This window comes from Atractosteus spatula, chromosome 8, assembly GCF_055471065.1.
Source record: "Atractosteus spatula isolate fAtrSpa1 chromosome 8, fAtrSpa1.hap1, whole genome shotgun sequence".
NCBI classification, from domain to species: domain Eukaryota; kingdom Metazoa; phylum Chordata; class Actinopteri; order Semionotiformes; family Lepisosteidae; genus Atractosteus; species Atractosteus spatula.
The window spans coordinates 57,489,659-57,510,200 of NC_142713.1; the positions used below are offsets into that span (position 1 = coordinate 57,489,659).

Sequence of the window (20,542 nt, forward strand, 5' to 3'; positions counted from 1 at the left end):
AATTCTTCCTTGAGAGAAATATTAATTTACTACATGAGCCAGTTTTCTTTCATTGTCTAGAAATGTCCACACTGTCATCCTGGATACATTTTACTTCATCCTTTACTTTTCCTTTGCTGTTAGAATATGTAAAAGATGTTTTTCTATTTTCGTCAGTTTTTTAAATAATTTCACAAGGCGAAATCTCTCTACTTATATTTTTCTTAAATGACTGACTAAACCACTTGGGCCAAGGCTTGCTAGCTTTTGATTTTCTTACTGAGTAGAATATCTTGAAACCGCTGAAATCTATTCTCTGCAAATTCTGTATCCCTACTATCACATTTTACTTCTTGTACTGTATGCTCTGTCTCATTCCCTCCTAACTTTTAGTGTATTCCAGTGGTTTAACACCTTCACATAACAACATCTTGGCTGGCTCTGAATAATACTGTCACATTCTTAAAGCTTTCATCCAGAACTGAACTAGAAACATGCAATATCAGAAAAACAGCAATGTGCCAAAAACAGCCACAGCTGAAAGAAAGAAAGGCAAAGCGACACTTTTCAACCAGAATTGTAAAAATATGTCCCATGCTTGCAAACGTCCTGTTCTTACACGTGATCCTCAGACTCTGGATTCAGAGAGAAGACAGGTTCTGAGAATAAAAGCCTGATAACTTTCTCATGTACTTAGCTCTCCAGTTTCATACCCTGTCAAACTGTTCTTAGTACTGGTAGTACAAGGCATTCTTTTATTCTAGTAGCAGTCAGGCAGGCAGGCTAAGCAGCTTATATCAGCAGGGGTTTTGTCACCAAACCTTCCCATGGCATTTATACTTATCGTTGCACATCTACAGAGCTGCAGATCACAGACTCAAATAAAAATGAAAGGAGACAGTACTTCGGCCACAATTAGTTATTTGCCCTTTGTAAGGGAAAGCAATGTTTTCTGCTTAAATACATGTATTTAACTCGCACGGTCTCAGTAAGAGGCCTGTTAAGAGCTCTAGGTCAAAATGCCACCTAGCAACACCATCAGCCACTGCAGAAAACTTCAAACTTCAAAACCAAGGGAGGCCAAGCCCGACTATGATCAAAACCGGTGTCAGCAATTCCAAGGTGATTACAGCTCAATCTGGAAAGTGAACTCCGCAGGATAATCTTTGCATAAATTAGAGGATGCAGTGTATGAAGCTGTAAGCATTCAATGCCCTTCACAGCACACTGCCTACAAGATGCAAGACAGCTGTGGCCCCCTCCAGTCTTGTGTAACATAAGTTAAACTGGATCTATACAATAAAGCTTTTTAATTTGATAGTTTAACACATGCTTATGCTTAGGCATAACACTGTATTTGAAGTCATGATACAATCAAAGGAACTTTGCTCACTTTAGTGTACTTGAATTTGGGTTTGTAGCTAGTAAATGTCTTAAAATGACTATCATATAGGTTAAATGGGTTGAATGGTCACCTAGTGTTTGTACCTCTTCTTATGTTCTTAAACTCAGCTTGCTTAGTCGGATGAACACACTACAATTTGTCATTTAGAATACACAATGCTGAGAAAGCCCTGACCACTGGATAAGATCACCCACATACTCCAGAAAGCAGCTGGCATAAAACATGGCATTTGTAAAGATACTTCTTTTTCAGAAGTGAAAAGTCACCCACATCTTTGCTACGAGGTAAACTGAGTACCTCATTGATCTATATTTTGCTTTATACAAGACAGCAACTCATTCACATACTCGTAATGCTATCTGTAACACTTGTGTGGGACTACTCTCTTTCCTGGTAAGGAAACAGTAGGAGGAAGACCCTGCAAGGGTATTTCTTTCAACTACAGCTTTTCAACTTTGAAGCTTATATGCAGTCATTTGCAAGAATCTTGATGTGTTGTAATGGCTAGACTAATACGATGTGATTTATAAGAAAAAATAAATTAAATGCTGACCAACTCATTATATCACAGAACCAAAAAGTTACCAAAGTAGCCTTTGTGTTTGTTTAAGCTTGTAAAAGCTCAAACTACTGTCAAATATCCAGATGGAGAGAAGGCAGGAATAAAGTTGTCACTTACATCTTTTGAAGGCTTCCTGAGCACATCTCCCACTCCTCCTCCATTCCTGAGACCCTGGTTCAAGACTGTGACGATACACATCAGCAACGTGTCACAGACTTGCTCTGTCCCATCATTCTCTTCTGCTGGAGGTTCAGAAACAACAAAAAGATCCTTATCAGACAGATTTCAAAAGCTGGAACTAACCACTCGCCTTCAGAATCAGACTATCTCACAAATAAGCAAATTACAAAGGAACGTTGTGAGATGAAAGTCAATAGCACATACTGTATATGTTTGTTTTTTTTTCATTCCACTACATCTAATTACCAATAATTCCATATAATGATTGATGTTCACCCCAAAGAATCAAAATTATACTGTATCTGGAATACAACCCGTTTCCTCTGGTATAAGCACCCTTCTATTGAATAGACACTTAATTCTAAATGATTCTATTTTGAAAAACAAACAGAAGGCTACTGTATGTGCTCAAGAAACAAAGAAAAGCCCTATTAATATGCAAATCAAAGTATCAGTATTACTGTGCCAGAAAGCAAAATGTTATGTGTCCATGTGTACGTACTAAACTTCATGGATTTTTTTGAGTCCTTCTCTCTCACAAACATAAATAATATAAAAGTGTCTAAAAAGCTGTTCAGAAGAGGGGAAGGTCTTGTCTATCAGCTCGCTTAGTTCTAGTAGCCAACTGATCTGAGGATGTCAAGGCCAAAGTATCAGCTGGCATCAACAACCTGACTGGGCATCTAATACCAGGTTCCCACAATTCCCTGCACAAAGGAGTGTTTCCTGTTGGGTCTTAAATGCACTATAGTTTTTACTTGTGTCCTCTGGATCATGTTTCATGGTGGATCCTGAAGAAGTCCATTACTACTCTGTCAGTACTCTGAGGATACTGAAAACCTGAATTTAGTCCCCTTGTAGACTTTTCTAAGACTGAATAGATTAAGTTCTTTTAACATGTCAATCCTTTTGGAATTTACCTAATGACTGTTATTTGGACCAAGGTTCTACACAATATTCTAAGATAAATACATATATTTCTAATTTAAGTGCGCCTGAATGTGTCTACATTTTTCAATTTTTTACAGAGTTTCTTGGCAGCCCTAATAATACATGTGAATTGCTCTATATAATTAAAAAATCTAAAAAGCAGGATATTAATTACCTCAACTTCTCTTCCTAATGATACGTCAGCTCTGCTGTTTGCAGGCTATAACGTATTGCTCATATTCAGAAGTTTTCATTTTTTAACCCCCCCCAAGAGACACATTTAATCCAAAACACATGTTAAACAACACATCACAGGTGATCAATTAAGCAGCACGGGGTTCTGAAGAAAGTGCATGACTTACTGTAAGCACACCAGAACAGTCAGCTCTTCATAAACATGGAAAGATATTCTTAGCGCTTAACCTTTTCAAGTGTGAAAAGGAAAGCACATCTCCCAGTTACCTAACAGCTTAAACACATTATTCAGCTAAAAAAGATTATGTTACAGATGAGAAAAAAAAATCCAGTTGCAGATGATTTGGTTAATTATTTTTCCACATCCTCCCCTATCGTGCGAACTAAAAGGCAAATATGGCGGTCCTTTCTTTTTCAGTATTAATATATGAATTATGAAATATACATGATGGATAAAAATAATGTTTCATCAGGAAACTCATACTTTAGCTCTTGTGCTGAACCAGCCGTTCAAAGCCTGTGTGAGTCTTTAAACCAATCGGATTTTCATACTAATAGCTGTCCTAATTCAGTAATTTATCTGATTTTTTGCTTTATTGAGCCACATCTGAAACTGGTATGGTCAAAGGGGTTGGATCAAGGCTCTTGACAAGTTTCATTCAGCACCTGCACTCAACCATCACCTTCTTAATAATGGAATAATGGAATAATGAAAAACCTACAACAAACGTTTTTATCGTATGTATGATATCATTTTACTATCTTTGGGAGGAATATCTTACAGTTTTAGACCCATACATACCCAGTCTTATGATGACCTAATCTTGTGAAGTAATACTCACAGGCCTATTTTGTAACAAAGCTTTTAATGCTCCTATATTACGCACAATGTGTTCAAATTCTAAGTTTCCGAAAAAAAAACGTTCTAGATAAAACTGACCAAATGCAAATGTTTAACACCATTACAGAGAGATGGTTGCATGTGTTGATTTATTCAACGACTGATTTCCAAAATCAAACAAGCAGATTTATATTAAACAGAAAATGCTGAGTCAACTATTGTACAAAGCAATCAAATTGTAAATTACCAATTTCCAGGTTACTGTAGGATGCATTCACTGTACATACTGTATGTGACTTTGACTTTATTTGGTCTGCAAGCCTACAGAGTATCAGATTGATCAAGGTGGCTACACACAGAGTGGTCCTCCATGATAATGTGGTACTGGCTTATTTCTTCCTGCAGTAACTGAAATGAAGGCCAGTGGTAGATCACAGTTACAATAGTGCAAACAATGGAATGCATGAAGAAGAAATTATTATCGCAGCAACAAAATGCGCTGATTTTTAAACAGTATGCTAAAAACGGGGACATCACAACTTAGTCAGAATGACCTACCTGTAGCAGAAGCTGGTAAGGAACCACTACAGTTTTCTTTTGAGCATGTTTCTGTCATTGCAGACGGTTTCAGCATCTCCGCTTTGCCTGAGAAAAGCAGTTGTAATGGATCAAGTCTTCTCCACGCGTACAACACATCATACGTTCTATTATTACAATTGTTTTGAGAACTACAAAAACTAGTTAACTGTGGTTAAACAAAACAATCTGCTTTTGACATTTTCCATTTGCAAAATTGCGTTCACACTATGACTCTGGAGGAAGAAAATGGAATCCACTTGTCAAACTAATCCCAGTTTTCTGGGAACCACAGGCATAAGGAAAGGGGGAGAAAGGGCACATTAAAGCCCATTAACTGCAAAAGAATATAACTAAAATAATAGTCATTTGCATCTGTTACCATTTACCAAGCCTAATTGTGCTTTCGTATTCAATGATCATTAAACTGTTGTCAAAGCTTGCAGTAAGGCAGATTATGGAACCCTTCATATTCTCACAGTAAAGCCCACTTGTGTTTCCAACCAGTTTATTTTGATTGTGAATAATTGAATTCCAGGGAACACTTAGAATATTTTCATACGCCACATCCCATTAATTCATAATAGCTTTACCGTGTTCTGTATTAAGAGCTAGCTCTTACAGTGAAGCCGACCTTGGTGTTTATTTATGGTCCTAGCAACAGTCATACTCAATTATCTGGGGAGTAATGCATGTTACATTGCAAATTAAAACTCCTGCACAGAATATGCTACTTGACGAGCTTACCTTATGCTACTTAGAGCTTTTGCATATCGTTTGTTTGACTCCCTGATGTGTTTCTTTCTCTTCTCTATGGTAGCATTCTTGATGGCCTTTCAATTATGTTTATTATTAAAAAAAATGAATTCATCACAGTGCAATTTTAATACACAATGATGTGCAGTATATTTGTTTTGCTAATACAATGAAAGACATTCAAAAAACGTGTCAGCCCCTAAGCCTCACATAAATGAAAGATACTAATGGTCTAACAGTTCTATATTAGCTGCTGTCAAGTGGCTATCTGGGCACTCTCATCAAGACTAGCCATCCACACAGGTATCCTTTGTTCAGACTCAGATTTGGTTGTTCATCACTGTCTTAATGCATAAAGTAACTCCCAGGAAAGCAGCTGTAAAATCTATTTACTGCTACTCACATTTTCTTACTACCCTTTCAAATTTCCAGATAAGCATAATTTTTCCTAATTTTATACTTTAATTGTGTAACAATGACTCAGTCAGGAGTGGGCACAGTGGTACAGTCCTTAGTGTTGCTGCCTTGAAGCACTGGGACACAGGTTCAGTTCCTGTGGTGTTATCTGTGTGACGTCTGCATGTTCTAACCCAAGTTCATATCCATACTGGTAGTTCAAGTACAGTAGGCAGCTGTGTCAGCACACATAGGCTGCAAAGGAAAAAGTTAAAGGTTTATTCCATGCTGAAAAGAGAAGAAAGGAAGCAACGTTTCAGCTGTGGAGAAACACCCTCACACACCCGAAGAAGGCTCCACAGCCGAAACATTGTTTCCTTTCTTCTCTCTTCAGCAGGGAATAAACCTTTAACTTGTTCCATGCTGGTAGGTTAGCTGGCTTCTAGGAAAACTGGCCCTTGTGTGAGTGTGTGTATCCGTGTCTGAGTGTGTCCTGTGATGGACTGACGTCTCATGCAGGGTGTATCCCGCCTTGTAACCGTTGCTTGCCGGGTAGACTTTGGCTCCTCAGCAACCTTGTACTAGATAAAGGGTTTAGAAAATGGGTGGCTGGACTCAATCAGGAGTCAGTTGGAAAAGTGATTACAGCACCTTCCATATATATCTGGACATGAAGAATTACAACATATTCCTCAAGCAGAGCAGCTGCAGCATTGCACCAACTTAAAGATTAACTGTGATATGGGAACTTGGCAAGGATTAAAAGGTTAAATGTCTGCTCCGAATTTTAATAATGCATTCACTTCAATGGTCACGGTTTGTGCTCTTTGAGTGTGAAAATACAGAGAATTATGATGAGGCTGGTAATTGATCTCTACAGCTGAATACAGTGCCCACACAACGCAATGTTAATCCTTACCCAACAATTTCACATTGCAATAACCGATCTGGAGAAAATAAGCTTTTGTATCTGGTATTGGAGCTCGAAATGTTGCACTACATCTACATCACCTATGCAGATATAATGTAGTTTGCATGACCTAAGTTTTTTCATATAGTAGTAAAATGAGTAGTAACATTAAGTAGTAGTAGTAACTGTAGTAACAGTTAATTGATCCAACGATCTCATCCAGTCAGTACTTAAAAAGAAGCCAGAGTATCATCCTAAAAAACTCCCACAACCCTCTGGTTAAAGAAGTGTCTTGCTGCATGTCCTCGATTTTAAATTAACTTCTAAGTATTTTCCATTTGTGTCCTCTGAGCCATGTTTCAGTGTCCATTCTGAAGAAACCCATTGAGTTGACTTTGTTTTATGAAACGTCATATTATGTGAAAAAAAGTTTTCTAATTGCACAGAAAGTCCTCTCAGCTTTCCTGCACTTAAAAGCTGTTGTCAGTCACCCTAACAAAGCAGATCTCTTGCAAAAAGTCAACGGCACTCATGACTTCTTAAGGAGCACCTCCCTGATCATGAGTTCAAGCCTGTGTCAGGTCAGGAGACGAGTGCTTCTGAGGACAGGGCAGGTTAGTTATCCAGGATTCTCTCAGCTCTGAGCTATAATAATGACCCCTGTGGTCCCCCTGGTCATTACACCTACTATGTTTTGAGCAGTCCGTATACATGCTGCGTTGCTACTTCAAACATCAACTTTAAAAATCCTTCCATCTTCTGACACCAAAAAAATCCAACACCGCAATAGCTTACAACGTTTTTTCCAACGTTCTTAAAAGTATGACTCCACTTATGAGCGTCTGACGGGCCTCACACTGCGGTCACTTGGTCATGCTGGTAACTCCTGACCATCATAATCAGACTGTTTACAGAGTTGGCTCTTCGTGTCTCAAGGACTGTTATCCCAAGAAACTAATGGAGTTAAGAAAAAATGTGTTATTGCAGCTTAGTTACATAAGGTTTTGCAGTTGCTGTGAACTTCATCTGCGTTGGCGTCATTTGCAGTTATTCTCTGTAAGCAAAAAAAAAAGCTTCACAGCTGACTCTTACACGGTTCTGGGCCACGCATAGCAAAAAAAAAGAGCATTTACCCATGCTGGGAAGCCTGTCCACCTCCATGCGGAAATCGTCTTTGAGGAAGAGGAAACCCACGATGGAGAAGAGGTAGACCAGTATAAGGGCCAGCACGGCGGTGAGGATGATGGAGCGCCCGTTCCTCGTCACACTCTTGATCACGTTCAGCAGAGTCTCCTCTCTGTACACCAGATCAAAGAGCTGGGGGAACAGACACGTCACAAGGCCATGAGACAGGCTGCCTGTCCAGAATCACACGCCACAAAAACTCCCTTTTATTTCCACTCACCTAACCCACTTCCTTCTCAAGGAAGACACAACCTGCTGGAATGGCAGTGTCTTTCTTCCAAGACTGTTCTAAACAGTATATACTGTATTTATGGCTTTGGGCTTCTAGTGGGTTCCTAGTCTTTCTGGAGGAGGGGTGGAGGGAAAAACTTCACCTGACTAGAAGCAAATGTCAGTCTTAAGGCCACATTAAAATGATTAATGTGTTTTTTTTAAGAGAATCTTATTCATGCAGCTTAACTGTATATTCCACTTCTGCAAACTAACCTGCACCAAAATTTCAGAATGAAAATGAAGACAGAGCATCTCTAACTGTGGCACTCACCACTGTGAATACTAACTACTTAGAGCATAATCTTCACTAGTACATTCATTTTACATGCAAGAAATAAATCACATTGGACTAAAAATAATAAAAACAGAAGATTGCCTCTTACCAAAAAGCTGTAGAAGAACTCGTGGACAAACAGGCCCAACATACAGACGATGACATAGGTCACGTGATACAAGAAGGCCATGTCCATGATGACTGCTTTATAGCCGCGCGTGAATGTTCCTCGGTTGCCAACAAAACTCACCAAAAACACAATTTTATTGAGAAGCTGAAAGAAAACAGTAAATAGTCATCAAAAAGGCTTGAAGAGAACTTTGATTATGGATGTAGTATAGAAATATGTGGATAGCAGAAGAAACAACTCTGAAGTACATCTTACCACAAGTATCTGCACATGATACAGCACCTAAGGGCTTATTCAATATTTACAGCGCTGTTTCATCAAACAGCTTGCATAGGCAAGTAAAAGTGACAGTGCAGGGCTGTTAATATATACAAGGCTCAGTTATCACACATTGGTGACAGTTTCTAAGAAGACCTTCTATTTTCTTGGCATTTGGCAAAGTGATCTACAGTAGGAGAGAGATACTCCTAATTTAATTGTAATTCAAAAATATGCTCTCTCCAGCCAAACCCATTGTGTATTACAGCTAAACTTTCAACGTATTGCCTAGGAAAAGTAGTTAAGCCATTCTTTCGGAGGACAGCCTCTAACCCAGAGTGTGATCTTGTGTGCTTCACACTTCCTCCTCTTAAAAACTCTAACTCGCCAAGTCTCTGAAGCTGCAAAATATGTCATTTATTTATTTCGACATGTTATGTTAACATAATACAGGGTGCTACACTTATTTTGACATGTTTGTTAAAATATTATAAGGTGTTATATGTAACATTTTAACTGGCAAATATTCCAAGAAGAAATTCTAAAAACAACCGTGTACAAGAGTCCCCTGACACTTGTCAGCAAAATCTACATTTAGTCAGAGGCCGGATTAAAGTGATGTACATTTCCTTCTGAAACAAAATGAAGCCTTGGAAAGCCATGTCCTTTATTTGAAATGTGTTCATTTGCATCAGCATAGCACTCAGTGGAGGTTATTCCACATGGAATGGACTTGAATTGGTCAGGGGCAACTTCAAGCCTCAAGCTCTGAGGGACACAGGCACTGAACAAGTCTTTTTTTCCAGTATGTAGGGCAGCCAGGTTAGTATGAGGCTGTCGTGGTTGGCGAGCATTGGTGAAATGTGCACTTTTGCACAAATGTTTCCCTTTCAAGGTAACATGGGGCAAAAGCTCCACGAAAAACAACTTTTAATACATCAAATCACGTGGAAGGGCAATCAATTCTGAAACGTGTAACCAGAATTAATGCTTGAAGGCAGAATCCAAATGAGAACACAATGTCCTCTTTACTCTTTGCTCAACTCGGTGGTGCATTTCACGTGTAAATGAAGCATTAAAATAGGAAAACGCTTAGTGTTCCTTTGAATAGCTTGTTTTATTTTGGACTTGCCGTTTTCAGATTCTTAGCACGCAGAGGGCTACACAATATTAGGCAGGTCTTCATGCGCAGAACAGAACTTCTCTGGAAGAAAACACCGGAAGCAACTCATACTGTACCTCATGCCTGATAACTTACATTAGCTGCGCCAAGCAGTAACAGGGTAGGGCCCAGTCCCAATGTGTATATTGACCTGAGTATAACCGACACCAGGAAGGGCCTAATCCCTGCAGGTTTCGGTAAAATAATGAGCATAGCTGTGCACACCGCCACTGCTACCCATAAGAGAATGGACACAAAATGGGGGAGTATGCCTGTGAGAGAAAAACAAAAGCAAAATTCAGGCCCCAGAACAGTAAACACTTGCTTACTCCCTTCTTTACTGAATGTGAACTGAAAAATAAAAAGACACCAAGAACTCATATTACACTCATATACTTTCACACACCAGTGAGTATCTAAAGATATTATTCAATAAATGTTATAGGGTATGTCTCTTTAACAGGTGGTTCACAGTACCAAAATGAAAGTCATTATTGAAAGTGACAAAGGAAAAAAGGGATTTGATCTAAAAACCCAGTTCTTGTTTGGATTCTGCAAACAAGTGCAAAAAAAGGAAGAAGTCTGAAAAATTAGAAAATCCGAGACACAACAACCTGTCTGGTCGCAGCAAGGCTGGAAAGGGAGCACACTGTTTCCGAAGGGATATTTATAGCAACTCGCTGCAATAACATAAACGTCTGTAGATAGTAAATACTATATGTTCAGCTACTAAATGTATAAGTATATTTTTTAATCTAAAGGTAGGTTCTGCCAAAATGGATTTTGCCGTAGGCTAAAGGGCGATATAACAAGCAATTATGCCAAACTCTGTTTTTAAAAATGTTTAACAAGATCAAATTCAAAGTCCTTTCTTTATGCTCTAGAATTTGAACTTTTTCAACTATGATTTCAGAAAAGCTTCATGACGTTTAAGATTTCCTAAACACAAATGTATACAATACAAGAGATTATAAACACTGCAGAACTGAGACTCTTAACTCCTAACAGACTCCTAATGATAAGTATTGTTACTGAAAGGTTTGAAAGGCCACCTGATACTCACTGCAAAATGCAGTCACACCTTTTCTTAGATATCAGCTATTGTGTCTAAGTATTAAAAGTCTGCATTGTACTTTACTAAATTTCAAAATCCTTCCAAAAGTGCCTCTGAATTCCAAAGAACAAAACAAAACTCTCGAGTTTAAGGGTGAAAACAGGGGAGATTTAAAAAAGACACCTGATTAGAAACACATAGCAATACCTTTAATACTGAAAATGGTTACCAGCATTTCTGAATAAACCGAACTTGATCAGAATTCTACACGAAGAGTCAAAGACACTAGTTGACGACCTCTGAAGAACAACCTTTAAGCTACAGAAAACTCATATGCTAAGGTCTGCTTGGCCCTGTTCCAAAGTGAAACTAGTGAGCAGGTGTGCCTGTGGTCACAGCGCGTGTCAGACTTCAGGACGAGACAGGGACACCTGCGAGCTGGAAGGATGGCCTCTAACCCAGAGCATGATCTCGTGTGCCTCATACTTCCGCTTCTAAAATCCCTAACCCAGAGGGCCTTCAAAGCTGTAAAAGACGCAACTGTATGAGTACGTCGTTTATTTTCTAGCTAATTAAAGTTAACTATTCACTAGAAGCAATGCAAAAAAGATTTTTATAATCAATAATCAATCTATCAATCCGTCAGTCAAACAGTGAATGATAAACCAAGAGGTACAAGGGAGCATTTCATATTTTCTTATGGGAAATGAAATAAAACCGAATACCCTTTTCCAATCCATCAGTCCAATCAATTCTACTCCTTTATTTAAGAAAAGGAAAAGTTGTAACTTATTAAGTGGCAGTGTATCAGTTCACAACCTGTTTAGAAAATTGCAGTTACTTGGTAGCTAAAAATGAGAGTTCTGATTTGAAGGGTGTGCTGCTGTTTTCTAGTTCATGTTAAAGCACTGCCAAAACGGATTTTAGCTGTGGCCTACAAAGGTGTGTGCTGCTAATGGAGTTTTTTTTAATGCCTCTCCTGCTCCATATTCACTGACTAGTAACCCTTATCTTCAGTTTGGCTCAATTAAACCAATCTATTAAATACAACACATTGATACAAACAAAATATAGAATAGACAACTGGAACAAAAGAACTGCCATAAAACTACACTGGGGGCTGGTCAGTAGAAATTGTACAGCAGGACTGTATTAAAGATCTAGTATATTTGGCTAGCCTTGAGAAAGCACAAGAACATCTGCTTGATGACAACACAGGACATGCTACTGTATATACTGTACATCTAAAGGATACTTGAGTGCAATGTCTAATAAAACAGTAAGACACATGAAATCAATTTTTATTATGGTTCATACATATGTCCATCCATTTTCCAACCACTTCATCCAATTCAGGGTTGCAGGGTCCAGCCAGAGCCTACTCTGGTAAGCAATGGACCAGAAGCCAGTCCGACATGCACACACTCACACCAGGGCCTGTTTTCCCAGAAGTCTGCTAACCTACAAGTATGTCTTTTGAAAAGTGGGAGGAAACTGGAATACCTGGAGGAAACCCAAGCGAATACAGGGAGAATGTACAAACTCCATGCAGACAGCACCTCAGGACGTGAATTGAACCCAGGGCCCCATCACTGCGAGGCTGCAATGCTAACCCACTATTGTTCATTATTGTGTTATTCAATGCCATACTGTACCAGTGACTACACTAAAACAACTTTAACTTTCTCCATTGTAGAAAAAAGTTATATGGGGTGATTGTTTTGTTTAAAACAAAACTATCCGCAATTTAAGTCGAGAAGTAAATATCAATAGTGCAGACTGTAGTAGTGAACATATGAGCACGTAGATCTTGATTTCTCAGAACTGGAGCAAAGAAAAGAACACACCTTCGTCTTCATCATCCCCAAAAGGATAAAACAGGGCAACAGCCAAGTTCACGAGCACAGCCAAGTTGAACGAAATACTACCCCATAGTGAAATGTGCCGAGAAAACCAAAATAGAGCTGGATTATCTGAAAGAAATAAAAAGAAGAAATACCAGTGATGTACTATACTGTCAGCAAAGTTATTGAGCTCCACATTACTTAAACACTTAAGGTTAACATAAGAAAGATGTTAAGAAACATCTCTAGTACATGAGAATAATGACCAGTGTTTGGGTTAAGAAATCATCTAGATATTAGGGAAAAAGTCTTTTAAATCATATTCACTGCTTACAAATGCTGTTTTTTCACCCTCTCATCTTAATTTTTTGCCCAAACCATCTCCATGATCAAACTGAGTATTCATGAACTTAATTTTGAAGGAAGCAAAAACCTTCTTTGTACCTTCTTTTTCTGGTAAGGACATACTGAAACTTACAGTATTCATACTGAAACATATATTCACAATCACATCGTTCTTTTAAACTTCGGCAAGAATAAAGTATCGATTTCACATATATATGGAAATATTTCTAAAAAGTCATACTTCTGATTTTTTTCTGCCATTTCATTTCATTGTAGAGATCTTCTGTCTGTTGGAAGAAGTCATTGACCTTGCTGCCTTGATCATCCCTCTCTGTAGTGTTGAAGACACGGATTTTGGATTCCTCTGTCAGATATTCACAAATATTTGGCACAGGAAACACTATCTGCTCCATCGTTCGGTCATGTCGAATAATCTAAAAGGAAACAAACAAAAAAACAAATAAAAAAAACACCTGCGTAAATGTACAGCCAGAAAAGCTATGGATTGCCAAATTTAACCATGAAACGTTAAGTTTAAATGTGCAGATAAATGGAGTTGCCAGTCAGACTTGATGAAGAAAGAGGTGAAACTAGGAATCAGGAGGAGAGGTATGGACAATGAACAGGATGTGTCCTGCTTACAAACAGAAAATTCATACAATATCATTATTTTAAGTCTTGAGAAAATCACCATTGCCTATTACATCAGCAGGTTAAGAAAATAAACTAATTCCAAGTTTGCATTTTAACTATAAAGCATTGTGAGCCCTTCACATCGCAAATCTTAGTTTAGCTTGTTTAAAAACCCAAATTTTAAGTCTGAAGAATACTTCTTTGTTCTACAATTAAAAATATTCAATTATATTTGTGCTCCATTTCTGGTAAATGAAAAACAAGGTGTTATATATGTTGTGTCCAGCAAAAGGAGACACGATCCAGGTGTGTATGAAGCAGATATTACCTTTATTACATATGCATACGGGAGCCAAAGCCGATGAAGCACTGACTCAACTCATTGATACACAAGGACGCTTTTTATACAAAATCACAAACAGAAAACCCACCCAGAACAGTTTTAGTACAATTCCATGCCTTATATGGTATAAAGCCAAGGGTTTCCATTATTCTAGCTTAGTAAATTATTTACACAGTAAAAGCAAACAAGTGTAATAAGGGAAATAAATGGTTGATCCCTCAGTACCCCCTTAAAACACATTGACATTTTCCCAATCACATTCTACACAAACAAATGTAACGTGCGTTCTGATGGTTTTATTGTCTTCAGAATGGACTGTCATCATAGATGTGGTAACCTTGGTGCATAAAGTTTTAATATGTGATATGACTAGGACAAAAATAACAGATACTACCAATCGCACCAATAAATATGGAGCCAGGGTACCACCCCATGAGCCGAACACTGACTTTAACCATGAGCTGATGCCCCAGTCATCAAGATTATAATTGTGATACTTCTGTCCTTCATCATAGTTGTGCCGTGCTAAATATACATGATTTGTTCTGAATTCTCAGGAACGTAAGTACAACGCTCAGCTCCAATTACTGCACACGTCCCCCCTTGAGAGGCAATAAGTAGTCAAATGCCAATCGATTTTGCATTGCGACAGTCCTCATGGCCACCAACTCTTCATTGATGGTTCTTAACCCTTCGGACGTTTCAGTAGCGAGCTTTTCTAAAGACGCAGCCATATTAATGGATTCTCTAGCAAGTTTCCCAGTTCCATACCAAGGGAAAGCTATAGCAAAGAATCGTTCTACTTCAGTAATTGCTCGGGGGTGTATTTTGGAGTGATCTGGGGAGAATGGACTATGTGCCAATATCCGAGTGTGTGGTACAACGTATCCTAGATAGCAGGTCCCTGACCACTCTGCAGGAAGCCAGGGGTAGGCATTCTTCCCACATACTAGGTAGGTGCCTATGCACACGGGAGTCAAAGCCGATGAAGCACTGACTCAACTCATTGATACAAAAGGACACTTTTTATACAAAATCACAAACGGAAAACCCACCCAGAATAGTTTCAGTACAATTCCATGCCATATACTATATGGTGTAAAGCCAAGGCTGCTAGCCTGATAAACTTCAAGAATTATAAGAACATTTTGGGGTTCCCTTAATCACTGTTTAAGCAGATATTATGTACTTCTAGATTTTGTTAATCATTGCTCAAGCAGATATCGGGCACTCTCAGTTCTGGTCAGGCTGCCCGAGGCTGGCTTCGCCCTCACGTTCCGGGCGTGCAGCCAGCTCACGTTTAAGTTGCAGTTAGTAATTTTCCATTATTCCAGCAGGATAGTTCGTAAATTATTTACACAGTAAAAGCACACTAGTGTTATAAGGGGAAATAAATGTTTGATCCTTCATACACAATACACAACAGCCTCTCAGCCAAACAGGTTAAAGCCAAATATCGGTATCTCAATTCTTCTCACACAAAAGCACTCCATATGAGGGTGACGTCAAATTTTTTTTCGATAAGCTGCTGTGTTATTCTGGATGTCCAGACCATATTAACTCATATTAATCCAAATCATTCCCCATCATTTCATGTTAAAAGATTTCCAGGGGTTAAACTACTACAATAGGTACTAAAGAGAATAACCCTCGTCATCATCAGGACTGAAAGACCTGCTCTCGTTTGTAACATTTTATACATGATCAATGAAGTAGATCAACAACGCCGTTTTCATCGGACTGCCTCCATTAGTAGAAATGTTGTCCTTTCATTCACCCCCTTCCAATAACATCAGATTTTGCTGAATTACAAATGATGTACACACATTTTTAAAGTGAATATCTTAAATCCAAAACTTGAATGCTCAAAGTGAACCTTTAAAGTGTAAGAGTCTTCTATAGAGATTCTGAGGTGTATTTAATCTGAAACCATATTAACCACTATTAAAGCAAACAGAGGTCATTAAACCAATCGTGTGAATTATACCGAATTCAGTGCACCTGGACTAATTTATGTTTGTCCTAGCAAATATATATAAAATAAATATGCCATACGTATAGTTTAGTTCTTGATTTTTCTTCAATTTGAGTTTTTGCTGACATTTAACTTTTCACCCATAAAAGTGAAAGTTCCTTGTGCAGTCTGAGCATTCAAGTTCTCCTCAATTCCAGGCACTAAAATGTACAGTATCTGGTTGCTCTTTTCTGGACTGATTTTTTTTTGTAGCGTGAATGGATCTTGGAAAACAATTCTAGAAAAATGTGCAAAACAGACTGAAACGAACGTTGTTTTATTTAGTTAAGATGAATACTTAAGTGAAGTTTTTCATAATGTATAGTGCTGTAGTTATTAGCAGCACAGTGGGCTTCATTTAATTTGCAAAGGTGGCTGCTGCTGCTGAACAGGAATAGTGAATCACAGTACGTTCTGCATGTCAAAATATATTGAGGAAAAAAAGTAGAATATGTGTTTCTAAATAAGTCTGTATCTACAACCTCCATACACGGAGAGATGATGAGTCTACCGTCACACTTCCTCTAGAGCAGGTGTCCAATAACTCTCAGATGTGTGATGTAGAAAGGCTTGTGACTAAGCGAAACGGGACTACTGACAACCTAATTTTACCCCTGGCATTCTGGTGCCCTCTGACCAGATCAAAACTGCTTGGAGAAACACAAATCTGCTTAAGGTCCTGCAGCGTAAGTGAACTAAAAGTTAAAGGCAAAGTTCCTGCTGACAGCTCATGACAGTGAGTTGGAAGAACAGGTTACACGCATGGAAGGAATGATCTCTAGAAGGTGCTACAACACTGAATACTGTGACATTTGGATTCGTCAAGACATTTCAGATTAATATCATTGACACCTGGGATAAAGTGAGTCATCATCCTCTATGTAAAGAGCTTTGGGACCCTAAATCCCAATATTAATTAATGTTAGTCCCCTAATAATTATAAATAGTCTATGTAAAAGGATTATAGTTTTATAAATTGAATTATTTATGCCCTAAATTAGCCATAATTTAGCCATAAGAAATAAAGAAATCCCCAGACGATGAATATGCTCTTCTATGGTTGTGCCTTTATAGAAAGGTTGTGCCTTTCTGAAGATGTTTCATTCTATTCGTGTGCTTAATTGTCCATATTTCAAAGAGACAAAAACACCACATACTCAATTCCACTACACAACAAAATCACACGTAAAGCATTAAAACAGTGTTGAGATAATTCAGAGACATTTCACCTTTTAAACCAAACAAATCAGGTGTTATACTGTACAGTATTCCTGCTGCACTTATGCTCACTACCTAATTGTACGTAGAAGAATGTTATTGATTCCTAGAACTGGAGATAAAACGGGCAGGGGAGGAGGCTGAGGGTAGGGCTGTACTGATGAGGCTGGAGGGGAGAACTGCCTACCTCAATCTGTGCAGTGTGCTTTGCGTAGTATTTCAAAGGTTCGTCTCCGTTGTTATCTGGATCCAATCCCGGTTTCAGACTCTGCTGTAGTATTTTATTGTGACGAGCCAGCTGTAAAAAAAGTGTATTTCAAAGGTTAGTGATTGCAATCACGAAGACATCACAAACCTGTAGCCGGCTTCTATCTGCCCACATGGCTAACCTTATTACATTGCTAACAGCTATAGGAGTCTGTAAAGTACTTAGTGGAGAAGTGTTGCAAAGGGAGTTACACCAAATAAAACGACTCATCGACTGATTGATGACGATGCAACAAACAGATCCCAGGCTGATCTTTTTAGGGAAAGAAATTTTGTTCCCAACCATTAGTCTTAGCATGGCAGAAACCTCTCAGCAAGAATGACACACTGTCCGTATTTCAGGCTTCAAAGGTCTTTGTGTACAAAAGGAAAATCAGAATTTAAAGACACTTTGGTCTTCAGCTTTGTATAATGCCACGGAATATTGTTTCATGAACAAAATGGTTATGAGCATAAATGATTATAATGTTTTTAACAAAATAGTAAGTTCTATAGTGGCCCCTCTGTCAGAGAGATGTCTGAAATGTTTCTAGTAGTGTAATATTAAAATCATTCAAGAAAAAAGATGAAAATAAATGGAACTAAACTTTTAAGAGAGGATATAATTGTACTGCGACAATTTGTCACAACCAACTGCCACTCTCCTGACATCTGCCTGTGCCATATTTTGAAGAAAACTAAAGCATTTAGAGTCAACCCCAAAACCCAGTCACAGATGATGACTTCATGTCCATCTGACCAGGGAACTTTAGGATAAGGTACTGTCACAAGACATCACTTGGCATTAGAACTCCATCTGCCAGTACGGGTGCCTACAAGGGACTGGAACCCTGAGGGGTTAAGGGAAATACGGCAGAGAGTTTGTTAGGCAGTCAGGTAATAATCTGAAGCCTATTAAGTGGTGCGGAAATGTGCAATAGTCATTAGATGAGCCGATGCGTTTTGCCACATGCTAACAGGATTAAAAGCACAGTTACTCCTGACCTACTGTCTCAGAGCCGCACAAAAAACAACCTCTTCTCTGTAATCTTCATCTTCAGATATTTGTGTTTGATCTCTGAATAACACATCTCTATTAATCTTGACTTTGCCAGCACAGTTTAGAAACACATCCGGGCTGTGTGCATCTTCATGCTTTTGTCAGTTCTTAAAAAATTCAACACCATCAGAGATGCATAAGATGAGGTTGTTTTATTTGTTTTACAAGCAGGGGTTAAGGTAATCTTCTTTTAAATCCCAAGATTTTCAAAGTCTCCAGAGAAGGAGCAAATCAGCTCTTCTCCTTGTGGCCGGTTGGACAAAACCGACATCATTGTTTCTTTCCCTGAAACCTCAGCAGTTTTTCAGGGCAAGAATGAGAACAGGCAACAGCTGCAAATCTGAAGCTAAAATGTGGTTAGGATCTTGTCTTCCAGTTAAATAATGTGGTTATCTAAAGTGCAGTTAGTCCTTTATATTTCTTCTTTAATTTGTTTTAAAAGACAAATAGGCAGAAATTTGCAAGTACTCTACTATTGCCCTTTGTCTCATTCGACAGCTATCCTGCGCCAACTGCCGAGACAAAATGGCTGTTGGTAAAACTCATGTTAGACCTATAACGATTCAAATAATAATCAAAAGCTAGACGGACATAATCATGGAAGATTATTACCCTACTGAAATGAGTTATTTGAAGATACTCAATTTAATGTAATATTGTGTCTGTGAGTCTTATTCTGAATGAGTTCAAGTAGGTGGCTGCGTCAGCAAGCGTAGGCCGCGAAGGAACAAGTAAAAGTTTATTCCATGCTGAAAAAGAAGACAGGAAACACAATGTCTAAGCCTTCTCCGGGTGTCGAAGGCTCCACAGCTGAAACGTTGTGTTTCCTTTCTTCTCTTTTCAGCATGGAATAAACCTTTTACTTGTAATTCTGAATGAGGTACATATACACACAAACCCAACAATGAAGTCATTGAATATTACTCAGTGTACTTATCTAAATTATTTCAGCACTGATGTTCTGAAGAGGTCCAGTAGTATTACTTATGTCTCAGCCACACAGACCATTAGGAAACTAGGCATGGGTTTGAGATCAGAACAAGAGAGAAAACATTCTGCTTCACAGAATTTGTAAGTAAATTCAGACCATACCAAATGTGCAAAGCGATCACCACAAAGAGTGTGCAAAGACCTATGTCATAAGATAAACATCTTGTGGGTGTGTTAGGCGATAATACCAACATGATCTTGTTTAGCATCTACATGGCTGAATCATTTTAAGAACACCCTTTAAGAATCAGAAAGTCTCATGCTTCCTAACTCTCTAGTGCTACCCCCCGACATTCCCTCAGGAACTGTGTCCAAATTAAAAACATGGCTTCACACTTCACTGGCTCCTGCTGTGGTGCTCCAGATCCTGTCATCTCTTTCTACAACAGACAGATGAGTTTCTAAACCATAATAGTGTGAGGTGTAACTTCTGTCATTGGTTCAATCCATGAAACACTTTTAAGAGAACTGCTTACAGAAACTGAAAGCAAATTGAAGTTTTTGATGTCTCCAAATGCATTTCCTGTAAGCCTATTAATAACCAGAGCACCTGTCTGCAGCTAGTTAAAGTAAACCAGCTTAGCTCAGTTTGGGAAGAGTGAAAGACTCCCTGGACAATGTTAAACTTATCTTAATTCTACTAACGTCTGCCCTTCTAAACAGAATTGCAGTATTAGAAAATGCATATGGTGTACCATTTCTTTTCTGTTTTACTTTAGCACAGAACGAGATAAGACCTATTAGCTAACTCACAAAATCCAACTCATATCCAACAGCAGAAAA

General features: G+C 38.5%; 1 protein-coding gene across 3 annotated transcripts in view; it reads right to left on the reverse strand.

Annotated features, from left to right (window-relative positions):
• The window catches only part of itpr2 (inositol 1,4,5-trisphosphate receptor, type 2), a 165,432-nt gene that overhangs the window by 25,027 nt on the left and 119,863 nt on the right, over positions 1-20,542 (reverse strand). For 2 of the 3 annotated variants that reach the window (XM_088922826.1, XM_088922824.1), the window contains 8 exons: positions 17,651-17,761; positions 13,497-13,689; positions 12,914-13,039; positions 10,109-10,284; positions 8,572-8,736; positions 7,864-8,047; positions 4,651-4,737; positions 2,064-2,188 (listed from right to left, as the gene is read on the reverse strand). In XM_088922826.1, coding sequence (XP_088778952.1) covers positions 2,064-2,188; positions 4,651-4,737; positions 7,864-8,047; positions 8,572-8,736; positions 10,109-10,284; positions 12,914-13,039; positions 13,497-13,689; positions 17,651-17,761 — 1,167 coding nt within the window. The remainder of the gene's footprint in view (positions 1-2,063; positions 2,189-4,650; positions 4,738-7,863; positions 8,048-8,571; positions 8,737-10,108; positions 10,285-12,913; positions 13,040-13,496; positions 13,690-17,650; positions 17,762-20,542) is intronic. The other variant, XM_088922825.1, reaches the window with a different exon arrangement.